The following is a 21,675-nucleotide window of genomic DNA, read 5'->3' as shown; positions in this document are numbered from 1 at the left end:
AGGTGTTCATTGGAATCCCCTGGCTAGAGACAGCTTCCACTAATTCACCTTGATGTGATAATTTGAATAAACACTGGACTTAAACATCACCTTCTTTGACCACTTTCTTAATAGAGTAAATGAAACAAAAATCCCATATAAGAGGGTTAAAATAACTGCATAGTTAAACATATGTCAGCATTTTGTGAACATCTGGTTGCTTGTAAGCAATTACTGAGCTAAAATCAGGACTATATAATCTATTAATTAAAACCATTTTACTAAAATTCTCAAGCTAACAGTTTGAATAAGTAAATAAATTAATTTTAGTTTTTATCAGTGTGATTTTAGTTACTAAATGGCATGCAGGTGAAAATTTAAAATGTGTTAAAAATTCAGTTTCTCTAATTCATACTAGTAGCCCTCCCTTAAATTGGATGCGTCTTATTGACAGTTTAAATCTTGGGATTGTATTGTGAATATATATGTTAATTGAACATCACCAGTCATTCTTTAATAATTTAGAAATTCACAGTAATATTTTACCTCCTTTCATTAGTTCTATTTCTTATTTAAGAATTGCATATAAATAAATAATTATGAAGTCCAGGAAACTCAGCGTGAGAACTTACCTTCCAAAAGAGCTTACCTTTCTTGGTAATTTCATAATTTTTAATTGTATCTGCTAGGATTTATAAAGTCTATACTTTTACATATATGATTATGTCTTTGTAAGTATTTTTATACTTTTTAAATAATGTATTTACCATGAAGTCCAAGAAACACTATTAAGACTATCAAATATAGAATGAAATTAATGAAAACATGTACACTTGTCATTTATAGATGCATGTCTAGAGAATGGGCATTTCAAAAAATGCTGTTCATATTTATTGCTAGATTTCTTAACTCAGGATATCATTCCTTATAAATGTCACATGACAATGAAATGGTATGGATAATGAATTCCAAATAAGGATTTTTTGCTATTGTCAATCCAATTATCTATTGGTTTAGAGCTGGCCAATATTGTAGCCACTAGCCACAAGTAGCTATATAATTGTGAATTTCAATTATTCTAATTAAATAGAGGTGAAAACTCACTCTCTCAGTCATATTTGCCATATCTCAAGTGCACAATAGCCAGTCATGGCTAGTGGCTATAGTACTGGATAGCGCAGATCTACAACATTTAAATCATTGCAGAAAGTTCCATTGGGCAGTACTCGTTCGAGAACAAATGCCTTCCCAAGGTCCAACAGAGTCTCTGTTAGGCAGATCCTATGTTTGCATTGATTTCTTTCACGTTCATGGAGATAATGCTCCTGCGGTCGAGCGTGAGGTGACAGGCAGATCTCCAGTAAAATTATTTGAAGATGATATTCCTTAAGATGCCTTTTAATGCAACTAACAAAAAACCCTAGCTCTAAGTGGCTTGCAGCATTACTCCTGAAAGTCTGATCCATGCACCCACATTATAGGCATTCCCTGGGCATTTGTTAGAAATGAAGAATCTTAGGCCCCTTCTCAGAGCTGCTGACTTAGAATCCATAGTAGGACATACTCCTTGGGTGATTTCATACGCACATTAAAGTTTGGGAAGCACTAGTTAAAACCATGAGGATGTCTATTGTCTTATATTACAGTAAATCCACAGGTGGGGTAACGAGATCATTAAGTCTGACTCAGTTGTGCCATCAAAGTCCCAAGTTCTTTCAGTTTATTGGTTTTGCATATCTTTGTATGACCTCAGATGCTTTTACAATTAGAAGTTGGCTGCAGTAGCTCCTAGCAACATAACCTGTCATGCTTTGCCTCTAGACTTTGTCAGGACCATCTCCTGTCCGGAGCTATTTTATTCCAATTCCATTACCTCCTTTCTCTATTACCAGTCATATATTTATGTTCTATTCTCCTTTTGATTTTATGTCCCTTTCTAAATGACCGCTTGAAAAGCATAAAATGAGACCAAGAAAAATGCAGACTCTTTTCTTGCCTGTGGGTGGTAGATTTTTATTTTATGAATTTGACAAATTTCCCTAATTTACTTGCATCTTGAGACTATTAGTTGGAAATGTGGACTTTCTTCCTCATTTTAATAATATTTTAGGTTGCACAAAATGAAGTTATCATTTTCATGGAATAAAAACCTCAAATATAACTTCATATGATCCAGCGTAATACAGTTTATCCATAAAGAAGGAAAATAATTCAAGGTTAAGAGCACAGACTTGGTTCACAGCTTAGCATTGTCATGCTATCATGTCACTGGCTTAACACGTCACTGAGATACATTGGATAAATTCTTTAACCGTACCAGGTTCCAGTGTCCTCAGAAATAAAGTAACAACAGTATTAGCTACCTCATTAGGTAATAATGAGGACCAGATGTCATTATTCAGCATTTTTCAAGCACAAGTTGATCATGCTCCACTTTTGCAATCTCTTCCATTTTTGCAGTTGTCTTTATCATTATATATTTAATACTTTTCCTTAAAATAATAAAATTTTACTTAATTTTACTTTATTTTTCATCCTAAGCTATATGATTTCATATATACAGTAAAACCATATATATACACACTATATAAATATATCTGTATATACACACATACATAAGCTCAGTGTGTGTATACACACACACAGTAAAAATAACTTCCTAATGAATCATTCTGTAATCTATAAATGGCTTGTATATCATCCTTTACAGTTCACTGAAATACTGCATTTAATGCTTAACAGCAAGGTTATCACATGAAAATGTTGAATACTATTAGCCAAAATACTTAAAAATTAGTTCTAAAAGACATTTTAACCCAGGGGTTAGTTAGCCTCCTCCTTCCCTGAAGTTACTTCTTCTTCTACCACATTTGAAAAAGAGGGCATTTATGTTGTGAAGTTCACTAAACTGACCTTCAGATAACAGTGCATCCTCACAGTTACTTCTTCCTTTGCTCTGGCGTTGCCGTGGGCTGTTGCTCACTTCCTTGCCACTCACCCCAGAAACTCTGGTCTAATTCACCTGCACATACTGGTGCTCTCTCTTCACAGGCCTCAGTGAGCGACGGAAGCCTAGCACCTTTCACTACCTATTAATTCATTTCATGTAACCACTATGCAGAAAGCAGTAAGGACTGACCAGACATTACTGAATATTTAGACTATCTAAAGTAACACCACTGGAAAAGACAACATTTTTGAACATTATACTAAAAATAATTGTTCCTCAGTTCCAAAGGAAAACCATACAAAGTTAAGCTCTTCACAGACGTTCCCTACATGGACGCCATCTTTCTTCCCAAACTGTCTTATTCCTAAGTTTATTTCTTCTCAGAAGTTTCATCCTTAAGAAAGTCTTATCTGCTCCCCCTGGGATTCGAGGTGTCATCCATGGCTTAGCCACAGTGGCTTCACCTGGAAGCTTGTTAGAAATGAAAATTCTCAGTCCTGACCCCCTGAATTTAAATCAGAATCCTAAGGTGTTCTGCATGAATATTTAACTGTGAGAAGCCGTGACTGAAATCATAGGGCAGCAAATCCAAACACCTGTATAGGAGCTGGAAAGATGACATAAGTGAGTGAAGTGAGTTGGGTATAAAAGAGGATAGCAATGGTGGGGACTATGGCAGACTCAGAGCTCACCCTTGGTCTGTGAAGCCCAGTTGACATTCAAGTTTAAAGATTGTTGCCATGTGGGAAGGCAGGTTTAGTGTTGCTAAATCCTGTTAGATGTTTTTAAGAGTGTCCACGTGTGCGATCTGTAGGTGATGTCTCATGATTTTTAACTATTAGCAACAATTTCACTTTATTTTCAGTTCCTTGGAGGCCAAATCAGGCATATAGACTATTTGCCAATATCTAGTCAAGGCCTATGGTCTTCACCATAGGATATATTTACATAATTAAAACATCTTCTCAGGACCCTTTCCACAAAGGTTTTTTTCATGCTGATTGGTATCACTCTACTACCACACTCACATCTTTCTGTTTTCAGACTTTAACATTAATTTTAGGCTTCAGACATGTGAAATCCCTGACTTTTGGAGCATCAGATCAGAAGGATAAGAATGCAATAATCTACAAAACAGAAACAGACTCACAGACATAGAGAACAAACTTATGGTTACCAGTGGATAAAGAGGGTGGGAAGGGATAAATTGGGAATTCGAAAATTGCACCTCTTGGGGAATGATGGAAATGTTAGCTATCTTGATTGTGGGGTATATACATGTTTCAAAATTTATTAAAGTGTACATCTGAAATATGTGTAGTTTACTGTACAGGAACCATACCATAATAAAGGTATTAAAAGAAAAAGAATGTAATAGTCTCATGTCAGAATAACTCCCAATAACTCCTGGGTATTGGCACTTACATAATAATGATAAATTGGTCTCAACAGAGTTTGGGTGAGTTGTGGATGTAGATTAAACTATTTAGAGCAGTCATTCTCAAACTTGAGTGTGCATCAGAATCATCTAGACATCTTGTTAAAACACAGATTCCTAGGCTCCACCCCCACAGTTTCTGATTAGTAAGTCTGGAACAGGACCAAAGAATTTGCATTTCTTAAAACTTCTCAGGAGATGGAATGATGCTATTGGTCAGGGACCACACTTTGAGAACCGTTGGTCTTGACAGGGAAAGCAGGGGTCTTTTTGGCTGGAAAACATTGACGTGATTGTGCCCGTCATTAAAATATTGAACCACACAGGCTGTACGCAGAATGTCCCCATACACCACCTGCCACCCAACCATGCCAGCCCCTCCTCCAAGAACCTTTGAGTACACATTCCTACATTCCATCTATGAAAGATGCAGTACATGACCAAGTGCTTATGGGGACATCCATTCTTTTTGATTAGTCCCAGTTTATAAGATGAAACCACTATTAAACATGAAAGAGTACTTGAAGTTCAGACTTCAGATTTTCAAGCAGAGCTTCAGTAATTTCCCAGGGCCCATGGATTAGTGTAGGGTATGACATTGTATAACTGTCCCACACCTTATATCATCAAGCTGTACTGTCCTTCCCGATCAAATCTGATCCTCAGGACATTTGCACAAGTGGTTCCTTCTGTTTAGAAAGTGTTTACCCCTTCCTCTGACTTCAGACTTCAGAGTTAGTCAAATATTAGTGCTTCAGAAGAGCCTTTCTTTACCTCACACACTCAATTCAGTTAATCTCATTTCATTGCATGATCACAGTTATGATTAACTAATGGCCTAATGAGGTATATATTATCTATGGCTCTCATCTCCAGAATATAAGCTCTGTGACTGTAAGGGGCTGTGTGGGTCTTTTTCATCTCTCCATTCATAATATCTAAGTACTCCGTAATTGTACGTTTAATAAGTGTATGACTCAGTTCTTTAAGTCTCAACTCTCAGACTGTGTGTTGTGTAATGACACCATTTGTAATGACTCCAAATCAACTCATAGCCTCTTTTATGTACTTTCTGAATGTGTATAAATCTAATTATAATGGTTTCCTTGTACTGTTGTAATTGTTGATGTATGAATCTCTAGGAAAGTCTCTAAGCTACTTGCATATAAGGATAGGTATTTTCTCTTGTCCACTCCTAACAAATAGGAGTTTCCAGCATAGTATGGAATTCAGTGAATATTTGCTGAATGTAATATCTGTTCAAAAGTAAAAAAAAAGATTAAATGATATTTTAAAATGAAAAATCCCTTATTAACCCTAACAAATGTGTGTTAGACTTGAGACATTTCTTCAAGTCTAAGTAATAATTTCTTTAGTTTTTGAAATGTAAGATTTTTAGCTCAATGTAATGACAAACTGGACAGGAAAAACAACAAACCCAAGGAATGATATTGCAATCAATTCTCATGAAATCTTATTATCAGGTCAGTTCTCAAGGGATAGACTGACCCAATAAAGTAAAAGATTTATATACCTCACAATGCCAGGATGGTGTTCATTGTCTAAGGAACTTAAACTAGCAACTTTGAGTTTTTGCTTCCACTTAAGTGGATGCTTCATCTATGTTGTTTCCTGTAAAAAGAAAATGTCTACTTTTTCTGTTTGATAAATGAAAGATCATTCTCAGAGACTTCTGATTGTAATCAGGCACACTGTAGTGTGCCTCAGGGGACATGTGTCTCTAAAAGGTGAAAGGTATAATGGTAAATGGTGTAATCTAAGTTATTGTAAACACTCCCAGTATGTGTATTTTGTATGTTTAAATATTCTTACTGCTGGAAATGTCTGGTAAAGATTTTATAAATCACAACAGTAAATTTCTAATTCAAATTATGTCCTCATTAGCATTGTAAGGTCAGTGTTCAGTGTACTATGGTTTTTAAAAATACTTTAAACATGCCTTCATAAAAATTTTTACCTTAAAATAGGTACTAACATTTTTCATTTCAGTCTCAAATTTTTGTTGAACTAATGGATAAAATAACCTAAATTTTAATTTTTATACTTACCACGAAGTTGTGTGATTGATAGGCAAGATATTATGTCATGTCCCTGATGCTGATATTCAATTGACAAGGTTTAAGAACTTGGTTCTAGGGCATAAAGCCAGGCTGTGAACCAAAACCAAGCTTTTGGACTTTAAATCCATTACCCAGCCCACCACTGTGTACATCTTTGAAAAAACATTCTTTTGCTTATCTATTTCTATATAACAAATGACTCCAAAACTTAGTGGCTTAATACAAAATTTCTAATTACATCCTGATTCTGTAGATCATGGGTATGGGTAGGGCCCATCTAGGTGGTGGTTCTGCAGTTGTGGTATGGCTGGGGTCACTCACTGGGCTGAATTCCCCAGGAAACTCAACTTCTAAGATAGCATTTTATCCTCCAGAATTATTCTCAACATGTCTCCTGTCATTCAGTAAGTAGTGTAGCCTGGTCTTCCTTATAGCCTGGCAGCTGGATTCCAAGAGAGAATACAAATGCTGTCTGTTATCTTACAGCTTTTGAATGGAACTCATACTCATACAGTGTCACTTCTGTCATATTCTGTTGCTCAGAACAAATGACAAGTATAGTCCATATTCACGAGCATGGGAAGTAGACTCTGTCTCTTGATGGCATGACAGAGACTTTGTGGCCATGTTTTATCACCACACATATTAAAATAATGGAAATATAAACAAATAATTGCCAAGATATACTAGTAGCTCAATTGCTAGAGATGGCTGGCACTTTAGGTATTAGGTTCACATTTAGTTAGCTGTTGTGAAACTTTCTAAGAATTGGGATGTGTTGGAGAAAGAGTAACTTCAGAGGTGATTGATTGTGGGCTTTATTTACCATTCTTCTTAATGTCGAACAGATTCCAAACAATGTGAACACACCATTAGTTATAAATGTCAACACTTTTGCCTAGTAGTAGGTGTGATAACAGTAAGTAAAGTTGTTTTGATAGAGATAATAATGGGCATCTTTCAAATTTTCAGTTTACATAAAGTCCTGATGAATCTCCAGAATCAGCAACTGAAAGAGTTAGATGACTGGCTAACAAAAACAGAAGAGAGGACAAGGAAAATGGAAAAAGAACCCCTTGGACCTGCTCTTGAGGACCTAAAACACCAAGTACAACAACATAAGGTTTGTATATATTTTATGCTATTTGCCTTCTTCTGGAAAAGAAACTGCATATATGTGTGTATTATGTACGTACACATGTCATGGTTTGCAGATAGGAAAGAATTAAAGCTTCAATTGAGAAGATTTTTAAAATAATTTTTAACTAATACTTTTTGCAGTATATACTTTTTCAAGTACAAAATGACTAGGCTCTTCATATTTGAGAAAAAAAATATATTCCTAGAAGAGAACAATGCTAGCCATGTGATTTATTAAAGTTTTGGTTTCTTGGAAGAGGGTCTCTGTAGGGATTATCTACAAAGTAAATTTAAGTAGTAAGACAAGAATTTGTTAAAACGTATTTTTACCTTCTATTCATAATGTCTTGGAGCAAGCCAAGCTTGATGAAAAATGAATACCTGTAACATTGCTTTCCTGTAAAATATAGCTTCTAATAATTTTAATATTTCTGTCTTATCTTTCTTCAGTTTATTTGTACATTTACTGTTATATTCCCTGGATGCCAGAAAGCGTTTGTTTCTCTTATTACAATTTCTACAGAAATATTTCTTTTTTTCCAGTATCCATTTTGTTATTGAGGTATATAATTGACATATAACCTTATATTCATTTCAAGTGTACAACATAATGATTCAATATTTGTATGTACTGCAAGATGATCACCACAATAACGCTAGTCACCTCCAATCACCAAAGTTAACAGTTTTTTTTCTTGTGATGAGAGCTTTTTGGATTTTCTCTCTTGGCAACTTTTAAATATGCACTACAATATTATTGATTATAGTTACTATGTTGCATATTACATCCTCATGACTTACTCATTTTATAACTGGAAGTTTGTACCTCTTGACCCTATTCACCCATTTACCAAACCCCCAGACCCCCTCCCCTTTGGCAACCACCATTCTTTTTCTGTTTCTATAAATTTTTTTTTTGTTTTCTTTGTTTATTATGATTTTTAGATTCCACATACAAGTGAAATCATATGGTATTTGTCTTTGTCTGACTTATTTTACTTAGCATAATTCTCTCAAAATCCATGCAGGTTGTCACAAATGACCAAGATTTCATTTTTTATGGTTTTGTAATGAAATATATACAATATTCCATTATACATATGTACCACAATTTCTTTATCCATTCATCCATTGATAGACACTTAGGTTGTTTCCATATCTTAGCTATTGTAAATAATGCTGCAGTGAACATAGGGGTACATATATCTTTTTGAAACACTGTTTTTTGTTTTCTCCAGATAAATACCCAGAAGTGGAATTGGTGGATCATATGGAAGTTTTATTTTTAATTTTTTGGTAATATTCATACTGTTTTCCACAGTCGCTGCACAAAATTACATTCCCACCATCAGTGCATGAGGATCCCTTTTCCTCTACATCCTCACCAAGACTTGTCATTTCTTGTCTTTTTGATAATAGCCATCCTATTGTTTTGATTTGCGTTACCCTCATGATTAGTGATGTTGAGCATCTTTTCATGTGCCTTTTGGCAATTTATCTTCTTTGGAAAAATGTCCAGATCCTCTACCATTTATTAACAAGACTTTTTTTTTTTTGCTCTTTGTATGAGTTCTTTATATATTTTGGATATTAATTCCTTATCAGATATATGATTTGCAAATATTTTCTCCCATTTAGTAAGTTGCCTTTTCATTTCATTGATGGTTTCCTTTGCTGTGCCAAGTGTTTAGTTTGATATAATCCCACTAGTCATTTTTGCTTTTGTTGCCTTAGCTTATGGTGTCAGATTAAAAAAAAATCATTGCCAAGACTGATGTCAAAGAAGTTACCACCAGTATTTTCTTCTAGGAGTTTTATGGTTTCAGGTTTTACATTCAAATCTTTAATCCATTTTGAATTGATTTTTGTGTATGGTGTAAGATTATAGTCTAGTTTTATTCTTTTGCATGTGGCTGTATAGTCTTCCCAGCACCACTTATTGAGGAGACTATCTTTTACTCCTTGTATATTCTGAGCTCTTTTGTTATAAATTAATTGACTGTAAATGTGTGGGTTTATTTCTGAGCTCTCTGTTCTGTTCCATTGAAATGTGCCTGTTTTTATGCCAATATCATACTGTTCTGATTACTATAGTTTTGTAATATGGTTTGAAATCAGGATGCTTGATACCTTCAGCTTTGCTCTTCTTTCTCAAGATTGCTTTGGCTACTTGGGGTCTTTTGTGGTTCTGTACAAATTTGAGGATTGTTTATTCTATTTCCATGAAAAATGTGATTGGAATTTTGATAGGGATTGCACTGAATCTGTAGATTGCTTTGGGTATATGGTCATTTAACGATACTAATTCTTCCAATCCATGTGCACAGAATATCCTTCCATTTATTTGCATCATCTTCAGTTTCTTTCATCAGCATCTTACAGTCTAAGTGTATAAGTCTTTCACATCCTTGGTTAAATTTATTGCTAGATATTTTACTCTTTTTGATGCAATTGTAAATGGTATTGCATTTTAAATTTCTCTGGTATTTTGATACCAGTGTATAGAAATGCAGCAGACTTATATATTAATTTTGTAGCCTGCTACTTTCCTGAATTTATCTATTAACTAATGTTCTAACAGTTTTTTGGTGGGTTCTTTAGGATTTTCTGTGTATAAAATTGTGACAGTACCTCATTCTAATAACTATTATAAAACTAGCTCTGGATTTTATTATAGGAACAGGGTCTTGCTCATTCCACCAGGACACAAACACACAGAAGAACCTTCATAATTGGCTCAGAATTAGGGTTGTCAGATTTAGCAAATAAAAATACAGGAAGCCTAGTTAAATTTGAACTTCAGGTAAGCAATGAATTCTTTTTAGTGTAAGTCTGTCTCAAATTATTTATTGTTTAGGTGAAATTCAGATTTTACTGGGCATTCTGGAGTTTATCTGACAACTCTACTAAGGATTTTGTGGCTCTTGGATTTATGGCTTTGGAAGGAAATATCTGCTCCCCAAACTCATACTTCCTAAATCTGCATATCACCCACCTTCATTCTTTTTTTTTCAATAACATTTTGTCAGAGTTAGCTTCACAGTTTTTTCATGCAGATGAAAGATACTTTTGTTTCTAAGTCCCAGAGTTCTTTTTTATTTAATGAACTGAGGATCAATGGCAAATAGGACTGGCTCTTGCTGTTGCTGCCGCCAAAGCCGTCCTTTGGCCATAGCAGTTTAAGGTCAAGCAGCTTAAGGAGACCTGTAGCTGAACCATCAGGAAAAAAAAAAAAAATTAAGCATCAACTTCATTCTAATTTTCACATGGAAATTGTGATTAGAAAAAGATTAACTTTGTCACCTAGATTTTAATTGAACCTCCAATAAAGAAGTTAGATCAAGTGCTAGACCTTGAACTGGACCATTTCTTCTCTGTGGATCATGTACTCATCTGGGAGATACTGTGCCCATCCTCTTCCCCTCGGCTCACACTGGAAGTTGTGTGCAGACAGTTTCTTATACACTGGCGGCTTCCTCTCTTTCTGAGGGCATTTGCTGGCCACAGGCGAGTCTTAGCCAGTTTGAGCATGGGCAGGAAGCAGAGTTAGTGCTGCCAGAGCTGCCATTAACCAAGGAGGGATGGGAGATGTTGAATAAATACCCTGTAGTCCTTGCCCCATGGTAGGATGATTCCAAGGCATCTCTCAATTCCCAGTCTCTCAGAGGTTTCCCAGCAAGACTGCAAGAGTGGCTCCCAATGTCCATGGAGTAGACTATCTCACATTCCCACCCTTTCATAATATCTCCTGAGATGACTTCTCGAATAAACAATTTGTACCCAAATCCTTGACTCAGTGTCTGATTGGGGACAAACCCAACCTCAGACAACCTTGTTGCCTGGAAAGCTAGAGTACTAGCCCAGGTTACTACTAACTACATGTGGAATTTTCAGATGTTATCTAATCTCTCAAAGTCACCGTATCTTCACTTTGGACTTATAAATGTGTTGAGACAGTTGATTTTTAGTGTTCCTTCCAGTCATGGTTTTAATGTTTCCATTAGTTCTGGAGTGTGAAGCATTTCAGTAAAGGACAAGACTAAGGCCAGTAACTTTGAATATCAGAGAGAAAGATGTTGCCACTGGATGCCTGGAGTCTAAGGAAGAAGCCAGGAAGAAGGACTCCAGGGGAGAAGTGGCAGGAAATGGTAGGGTAGCTGTACATGTGAGTGACTTCAGGCAACCCCAAGAAAAGGTCTCACCTTGAAACCTGGAACAGAACCTTCATTGAGGTTCGACCTATTAGGACCTTCATTTTCTGACAATTACCTGAAAGTTTTTGCATTTTCCTCTGGAAGATATAGAGTGAATGGAATGGAAAGTATTTGACTAATATTGTCATAAAATTTGAATAGATTGTCCATTATTTGAAAATGTGCCATTTCGGATGAGTATAAAATTGCTTGGAAGAGAATAATTTGAAACAAAAAGAAAGCAACAGAATTATATGCAAGTGGATTATATAATCATTTATATCCAGGATTTGTTTGCATAAGGAAAGCAGAAAGAATTGGTTTGCTGGCACAGAAAGTGAGGCCAACTTCCACCTTTAACTGTTTAAACCCGCTTCACTATATATTATATTTTAAAAAATAAAGAGAAGGGTAGAACATGTTGCATCGCTAAGAGAAAGCCTGGTAGTTAATAATTTTCCTTTGTTACTTAAAGTAATTACAGTGAGAAGAACATGATTTGGCAATATCAAACCATTTATAAAGGAGCTGAATTTATCTAAATGTGAAACATGTTTATTTTCTTAAATGTACATGCTAAAAAGAGTAAATTTTTGTTAGTCTTTCCGTACTTCATAAAACAGAACAGATAAATGTTCTTTCTTTAGGTAACAAGAGTCCAAACTAAAGCCTTATTTAAATAATCATTGATTCACTTTGCAGCTTTTTTTCCCAAGGATTGTCAGGGAATCAGAATAAGGGAATTCCTCCTTCCTGACAACAAAATACATCAGTAACCTCAGAGTAGGCAGAAAAGCAACCCGACCCGACTATCACCACACTTTTCACCTAATGTAACATTTAGGTGTTTTAGCTTCATATCCAGAGATATTAAATCCTTGGGTCATTCTCTTTATTTTGCTAAGAGATCATTAGAGATGACAAAATTAAGGATACAGTTTTTGTTGCTAGGAATGGATTTAAATTCTGCTCAGGTCAGAGGGCTCTGGCTCTCTTTCTGTCTCTCTGTTGGAGGGCAAAATAAAAATGTTTGCAAATCTTTCAAGTACACCATGAATGTTACAGATATGCTTCTCTATGTTCTTTGACAGCTTCCTTTGCTATCTTCATTTCAACAGCATTTTATCACGAGGCAGGCGAGAAATTCAAGCACTGTGAAATGCCATGGAAATAAGTCACTTTTACTGAATCTGCCAATTAGGCAAGGTAAAACAATCGATCCTATATTGGTTGTTACTATTAAATCTAGCCAAACTGTTAACTCTGGGTAACTGGGAAAGGTTCAGTTTGCTGTGAAATTTGGAAGAGACAAGTCATTCTTCATAGCCATTGCTTTGGGGAAAGAGTTTAAAGGTTTACTTTAGATCTGAGTCACCCAAAAGTGATTCTCTTGGGAGTTAACAAATTGAACCTCTCAATCTTCTTGTGAAGGTACATGTCAGAAATAATTCTGGTTGGTTATTTCTGTCTTAAGAGAAAGATTTTATTAGTGCTGCTGATAAGGAATGAAAAGATTTCCCTTGAAGGAGTGACAGTATTATTGAGGAGTAAGTCTGCTGTGGGCTTGAGTTTTCATTAATGGGAAAGATGTTTGCTATTTTGGAGGGCATTTTAATCAAAAAGAAAATACTTGACTCAGGAATCTTGTTTCGTAGCACAGTCACACTGGGATGAAATTTAAAGCTTAGTTTACTAGCTAAGTTTCCAATTCTTGTGAGAGATTTAGACTTTTGTTACTGGTTATACTGATCCAGTAACAACATCAACAAATTCCTTACCATTACAAGTTATTAGAATTTGCAGGTATAAATGCGACATGTGCACTCCATTATGACTTTAGTGAATGTTCTATGTTAAGTACTGATTAATACAAATTAAATGGCCTGTTAGAAGCTCAGTCACTGATCCTTTCCTTGAAGCTTAGTTAATCACAAACATTTGGATTGCCAAGATTGCAAAATATCCTCTTCTGGTGACCTTTAAAATGATCTAGATAGTCCTATAACAGGGAAGGTATAGGTGTGATCCTGCTAAAGGATTTGACATTTCATTCCATTCTTTTGCATTCTACTCCATATCACTGAACAAACACTTACTAAAGCAAAATGGTTGCTGTGAAGAACATAGAGACCTGCCCAATATATGGAATCTTCCTTGAGAAGCTCACGTGCTAGTACATTGGATAATGACACAGAAAACAGGTGGTCACTGTACAAGGTGTAACATGGCAAATAGCTTCAGAATGTAAAAAATGGTCATTTGTTTGGACAAAGGAAATGAGGTGGGTGAATGTAGGGTCTGTCACTTGCCTAGGTCATGTGTCGCACTATGCTTCGTGTTAGAGGAACACAGCCTGAGCTTGGACAGTCTTGAACTCGAGACTTAGGCATTTGGAGTTACTCTATAGGTAACAGGAAGCCTTTACTGATGATAAATTAAACTGAAGAGAGTGGCAATTTAGGAAAATTTATGTTAATTTTTAGGAAGATATCTCTTGTAAGATAAATTAGAGCACAGATGAACAGGAAGCTGTAAGATGTTAGGAAGATATTGAAGAAAGTGTGTAGAGCCTGAATGAGGGTAATATTAATGACAATTGTGGATGGGTATAAAAAATGTTTTGGAAGTCAACAGCAGAACCAAGGAGACTAGATTTAGGAAATGAGCAAAGAGCTGGAAATAATAGATTGTGAGACTGGGCAATTGGCAGGAGGATGAGTGATTCCGAAAAGCCCAAGAATGCCATAGAATCAAGTAGTGCTTTTAGTGATCAGTAAGCTCTCTTCCATCTTTAGCAAGATTAAAAGTGCATGATATTAGTTACTGCTATGAAATTCCATTTTATTTCCTATTTTTTTTGCTGCCATAAGTGCCTAGTGAATGTTTGATGGCTGTGGTAGTAAAGGTCGACAATATAATTGGGAAAAAATACTATGCTACAGTGAGAGAACCACAGAGACCTCTTCCGTGTCTCTCCAAAGTCTAGCCAAGTACTGAGCACATAATTAATGTTCAGTAAATGGTTTTTGGAGCAGATGCTTTAAATAATTCTGACTAGTTCTCTCTCACACAGAGGCTTCATCATTGCTTCCATTCTGACAGACATGAATCTTACAGTTTAAATAAACAAAAAATTGTGTGTAGGGCAAGAAAACAACTCATACAGATGAAGAAGGAACACATCTATAAAACAACTTACATGGAGATATTGTCTGGTGCTCTCTCACTACCTCTGAATTTTGTTTGTTCCTTCTATCCCTGTTTCATTCTCTGTTCAAGTATTTTAATGATTGTAACCTTGACATCTTTTTATAAAAGTCACAGAAGATACCACCAGCAGTCATACTTGGGTATGTCCATAGAGATCAAGCATGTGAGCATTAGTTATGTAGAAAAGGAAAACCATTCAATAGAATCGAATCCTCAGCTGGCTACCTACCACAGATGGCTAGTTCATGAGGAAGATGTACACAGTGGACCAGCCAAAGAAACTATACTGTCTGTAATTGTACTACTTTGGTTTTAAATTTGTGTGTAAAACTCTGGCCTCGTGAGTTTGGTTGAACTTCATATAAATTGTAAGGACTCTTTTTGACCTTATGGCCTTAGTCCTAGGCTCACTCAGATCTTGCTCACCCTTTTATGCTTGGCTTACAACTTCACCTTTTTTTCGCAGAATCTTATTAGGAAAAGAGAGAGAAAGGCCTAGAAATGTTGTTCTTTCTATTTCTATGTAGACCTTACTTGACCTTCAAGGGGCTGTGAATGGGAACCGTGGGAGAAGAGCATGCACCCTCTCAGGAGCAGGATCCCATGATCATATCAATATACAGCATTGTAACAAATAGATTCCAAGAGAGAATATCCAGATAGATTCATGAGAGAAGAGTGAAAAACAGTTGTGCCCAAAGAAACTAAGCCATATAGATCAAATTAACTTGAACCTCCTATTCATGCCCAAAACCTTACATTAGATACAACCTTTGTGATTAGCATTTGTCTCTAAGATGAACCAGTGTTAACATTGCTTTCAAACAGTAAGAGCATATAGTAGGACCTAACTATGGTGTGTGTGTCTACAAATAATAAATGTTGGAGAGGGTGTGAAGAAAAGGGAACCCTCCTACACTGTTGATGGGAATACATTGGTGGAGCGATTATGAAGGACAGTATTGAGGTTCCTTAAAAAACTAAAAATAGACTTACCGTATGATCCAGCCATCTGACTCCTGGGCATATATCCAGAGAAAACTGTAATTCTAAAAGACACATACACCCCAATATTCACAACAGCACTATTTACAATAGCCAAGACATGGAAACAACCTAAATGTCCATCGACAGATGACTGGACAAAGAAGTTGTGGTGTGTATATATGTATGTATGTATGCATACACACACACACACACACACGCACGCACGCACGCACGCACACATACACATTGGAATACTACTCAGCCAGAAAAAGAATAAAATAATGCCATGTGCAGCAACATGGATGGACCTAGGGATCGTCATTCTAAGTGAAGTAAACCAGAGAAAGAAAAATACCATATGATGTCACTTACATGTGGAATCTAAAAAAAAGGCACAAATGAGCTTATTTACAAAAGAGAAATAGACTCACAGACATAGAGAACAAACAAACTTATGGTTACCAGGGGGAAAAGAGGGTGGGAAGGGATAAATTGGGAATTCGATATTTGAAGATATTAACCACTGTAAATAAAATAAACAACAAGTTTATGCTTTGTAGCATAGGGAACTATATTGAGTGTCTTACAGTAACCTATAATGAAAAATAATATGAAAACAAATACATATATGTACATGTATGACTGAACTATTATGCAGAAACTGACACAACAATGTAAACTGACTACACTTAAATTTTAAAAAAAGAAAGTTCCAGGTGAAAACAAACAAACCCAATAAACTATTATAAAACTGACTACACTTGAATTAAAAAATGGTTTTAAAAATAATTAAATCCATACCCATTTTTTAAATTTTAACAAATCAAGTGATTCCAGCTAACAGGTGACTAATTAGAAACTACTGAGCACTGACTCACTAACATTGCTCAAAGTGTCACAGCCTTGTTTTAAAGTACATAAATGCATCTAAATGTAAATGTACTTACTAAAATGTAAGTATCCAAGACCCCCTCATCTTAGAGATACCAACTTTATTTTTTGTTCTTAATTTATTACCTGTAATGCTTCTTTTTTTTTCAATAGTGTTAAATACCTAGGAATAAATTTTTTTTATTGAGTTACAATCAGTTTACAATGTTGTGTCAATTTCCAGTGTAGAGCACTATTTTTCAGTCATACATGAATATACATATATTCATTTTCACATTCTTATTCACCATGTGTTACCACAATATCTTGTATATATTTCCCTGTGCTATACAGTATAAACTTGTTTATCTATTCTATATATACCTGTCAGTATCTACAAATCTCAAACTCCCAATCTGTCCCTTCCAACCCCCCTCCCCGCTAGCAACCACAAGTTTGTATTCTATATCTATGAATCTGTTTCTGTTTTATATTTAAGTTCATTGTCTCCTTTTTTTTTCTCTAGATTCCACATATGAATGATATCATATGGTATTTTTCTTTCTCTTTCTGGCTTACTTCACTTAGAATGACATTACCCAGGGACATCCATGTTGCTGCAAATGGCGTTATGTTGTCATTTTTTATGGCTGAGTAGTATTCCATTGTAGAAATATACCACCTCTTCTTTATTCAGTCAATCTATTGGACATTTAGGCTGTTTCCATGACTTGGCTATTGTAAATAGTGCTGCTATGAACATTGAGGTGCAGGTGTCTTTTTGAAGTAGGGTTCCTTCCTTCTGGATATATGCCCAGGAGTGGGATCACTGGGTCATATGGTAAGTCTATTCCTAGTCTTTTGAAAATCTCCGTACTGTTTTCCACAGTGGCTGCACCAAACTGCATTCCTACCAGCAGTGTAGGAGGGTTCCCATTTCTCCACAGCCTCTCCAGCATTTGTCATTTGTGGACTTTTGAATGATGGCCATTCTGACTGGTGTGAGATGACACCTTATTGTAGATTTGATTTGCATTTCTCTGATAATTAGTGATATTGAGCATTTTTTTCATGTTCCTATTGGTCATTCATATGTCTTCCTTGGAGAATTGCTTGTTTAGATCTTCTGCCCATTTTTGGATTGGGTTTTTTTTTTTTTTTTCTTACCAAGTTGTATGAGCTGCTTATATATTCTGGAGATTAAGCCTTTGTAAGTTTCATCTTTTGGAAATATTTTCTCCCATTCCGTCGGTTGTCGTTTTGTTTTGCTTATCGTTTCCTTTTGCTGTTCAAAAGCTTGTAAGTTTAATTAGGTCCCATTTGTTTATTCTTGCTTTTATTTCTATTTCTTGGGTAGACTGACCTAGGGGAACATTGCTGAGATGTATGTGAGGTAATGTTTTGCCTATGTTTTCCTCTAGGAGGTTTATTGTATCTTGTCTTATGTTTAAGTCTTTAATCCATTTTGAGTTGATTTTTGTATATGGTGTAAGGGAGTGTTCTAGCTTCATTGTTTTACATGCTGCTGTCCAGTTTTCCCAACACCATGTGCTGAAGAGACTGTCTTTATTCCATTGTATATTCTTGCCTCCTTTGTCAAAGATTAATTGACCAAAAGTTTGTGGGTTCATGTCTGGGCTCTCTGTTCTGTTCCATTGGTCCATATGTCCGTTTTTGTACCAATACCTTGCTGTTTTGATTTCTGCAACTCTGTAATATCATCTAAAGTCTGGAAAGGTTATTTGTCCAGCCTCTTTCTCTTTCTTTTTCTTCATGATGCATTGGCAATTCTGGGTCTTTTGTGATTCCATACAAATTTTATTATGATTTTTTTTCTAGTTCCGTGAAATATGTCCTGGGTAATTTGATAGGGTTTGCAATAAATAAAAGAATGTATATTCTATTTTGGGAGAGTGTAATGCTCTGAAAATATTAACCAAGTCTAATTGTTGTATTGTATCATTTAATTTCTCTGTTCCCTTATTAATTTTCTGTCTCGAAGATCTGTTCCAGTGATGTTAATGGGGTGTTAAAGTCTCCGACAATGATTGTATTCCCATCAATTTCCCCCTTTATGTCTGTTAGTATTTGCTTTATGTAATTAGGTGCTCCTATATTGGGTGCATATATATTAACAAGTGTAATATCCTCATCTTGTATTACTCCTTTAATCATTATAAAATGTCCTTCTTTATCTTTCTGTATGGACTTTGTTTTAAAGTGTATTTTGTCTGAAATCAGTATTGCTACTCCTGCTTTCTTGTCCTTTCCATTTGCATGGAATATCTTTTTCTATCCTCTCACTCTCAATCTATGTGTGTCCTTCTCTCTCAAGTGGATCTCTTCTATACAGCATATTGTAGGCTCTTGTTTTATTATCCAGTCTGCCACTCTGTGTCTTTTGACTGTAGCATTTAGTCCATTGACATTTACAGTAATGAATGACAGTTGTGTGTTTATTGCCATTTTAAACTTAGTTTTGCAGTTGATTTGGTATTTCCTCTTTGTTCCTTTCTTTTTCCTTTTGTGGTTTGATAATTTTCCTTTGTATTATCTTGGATATCTTTTAGTTTTGTGACTCTCTTGTAAGTTTTTGTCTTGTGATAACCCTTTTTTGTACATATATTAACCCATTACTATAACTGTTTGTATTAAACAGATAGTAATAGAAGCTCAAACCCATCCTACTGAGAACAGAATAATTTTAGAAAAAAAAATCGATATTTTCTTGCTTCTGTCTCCCACTCTTAATGATTTAGATGTCTTCTTTTACAATTTCATGTTTATTCTATTGTAATGCATGGTAGTTATCACCTTTCCAGTTATGGCTTTATCCTTTCTGTAACATCCTGCTTCTTTTCTATTTAGAATAGACCTTTCAGTATTTCTTTTAGTATAGGTTTGCTGTTGCTAAACTCTTCTAGTTTTTGCTTGTCTGTGAAGTTCTTAATCTCTCCTTCTATTATAAAGGATAACCTTGCTGAATAAATATCCTAGGCTGCATCTTTTTTTCATTCAGGACTTTGAATATATCTTGCCACTCCCTTCTGGCCTGTAGTGTTTGTGAAGAGAAATGCGCTGAGAGCCTTATGGGGGTTCCCTTGTAACTCACTCTTTGCTTTTCTCTTGCTGCCTTTACGATCATTTCTTTATCCTTGACTCTGGCCATCCTGATTATGATATGTGTTGGTGTGGGTCTGTTTGGGTTCTTCCTGTTTGGGACCCTCTGAGCCTCCTGTACTTGGATATCTGATTCCTTCTTTAGATTTGGGAAGTTTTCAGTCATAATTTCTTCAAATACCTTTTCAGTCCCCTTTGTTCTTTCTTCCCTTTTGGAACCCCTATTATGCATAGATTGGCACGCTTTATATTATCCCATAGGTCCCTTATATTGTTTTCATTGTTTCTTTATTTGTTTTTCTCTCAGCTGTTCTGACTGGGTGCTTTCTGGTGTCCTATCTTCTAGGTCACTTATTCGTTCCTCTGCATTATCTAGCCTGCTTTGTACAGCCTTTAGGTCAGCTCTCATCTCAGCAAATGAGTTTTCCAATTTTAATTGGCTCCTCTTTATAGCTTCAATTTCCTTTTTGACATATTTTATATCTCTAAACACTATCTCTTTTAGTTCCTTCAGTACTTTCATCACTCCTTTTTTGAAATCATGATCTAGTAGGCTATCAGTGTCTATTTCATTGATCGTTCTTTCAGGGGATTTCTCTTGTTCTTTTAATTGGGAATTGTTTCTCTGCTTCTTTATCTTGCTCATATCTCTCTGGTACTATGGCTTATGGAGTATCAGTTATCTACTGTGGTCCTTAAGGAGTTTATTTATTTATCTATCTAAAGCAGATGTGGAAATAAAACTAAAAAAAAGAAATTTAATAGAAGAAGAAGAAAAAAAGATTTGAAAATTGAGTATAATCAATAAAAGAAGAACAAATTGAAGCAATATAAAAATCGAGTTGAGACGTATTTTAAAAACCTTAAAAGAGGGGAAAATATTTGAAAACATTATAATCTGTAATAGAAGAACAAAAGAAAGAGAACTAAAAATGAAGTTGAGGCAAATTTTTAAAAAATAATAGTAATAAAAATATTTTAAAAGAGAATTTTAAAAGGTATTAAAAATAGAAACATAAAAAATTGTTTAAAAAGTAAAAATTAAAAACGTAAAAGAAAATAGAACAGAGAAAAAGAAAAGGAAGAAATAAGAAGTGGATGTGTTCCCATGGAGACTGTGCACGCTTAATGATTTTGTCAAGAGGTCCTTCTTAAGTATGGGTGGTTGCTAAGTCTTGCTTTGCTTTGGTCAGAATGTGGCTGTTGACCTGATAGTCAGAACCTGCCCTTGTTATTGAATGGAGCCTCCTTTTTGTTTTGTGGTTGTCACTGCTCCTGCCCTAACTCTGTTGCGCAAACTCAGCTCCCTGGTTCCAGAGGCCCTCCGTTGGTGCCCCTGGTCTGTGCTGCTCCTAGTGCTGGTTGGTGGGCGGGTCACGTTCTTTCTGACTCAGCGGTCTAGCGCAGCGCTCAGGTCGCGCCGCCTCCCAACACCATGGTTAGATACTGTGCTCCTGCATGGTAGGCAGGCCGGTTGCGCCCCCTCCGTATGCGGCACTCAGGTATTGAGTTCCTTCAGGGTAGGTCGCACACCCTTTTGACTTGGCGGTCAGGTGGTCAGGTGCTGCACTCATACATGGTAGGCGTGTGGGTCACTCCCCTGCTCTGTGCAACTCCTTGCTCCGCCTTGGGTCTGGGCTCCGTAGGCGGGCTCAGGGAAAATGGCAGAACAGCACATGCTCCTGCTCTGTGCCAGAACTCCGCTCC

At 35.9% G+C, this 21,675-nt stretch overlaps 1 protein-coding gene across 8 annotated transcripts in view; it reads left to right on the top strand.

Annotated features, from left to right (window-relative positions):
• The window catches only part of DMD (dystrophin), a 1,840,970-nt gene that overhangs the window by 518,829 nt on the left and 1,300,466 nt on the right, over positions 1-21,675 (top strand). For all 8 annotated transcript variants that reach the window (XM_045507265.2, XM_045507267.2, XM_045507235.2 and 5 more), the window contains one exon: positions 7,421-7,571. In XM_045507265.2, coding sequence (XP_045363221.2) covers positions 7,421-7,571 — 151 coding nt within the window. The remainder of the gene's footprint in view (positions 1-7,420; positions 7,572-21,675) is intronic.

This window comes from Camelus bactrianus, chromosome X (assembly GCF_048773025.1).
Source record: "Camelus bactrianus isolate YW-2024 breed Bactrian camel chromosome X, ASM4877302v1, whole genome shotgun sequence".
NCBI classification, from domain to species: Eukaryota; Metazoa; Chordata; class Mammalia; order Artiodactyla; family Camelidae; genus Camelus; species Camelus bactrianus.
The sequence above is the reverse complement of the archived record's forward strand: the minus strand, read 5'-3'. Positions and strand labels throughout refer to the sequence as shown.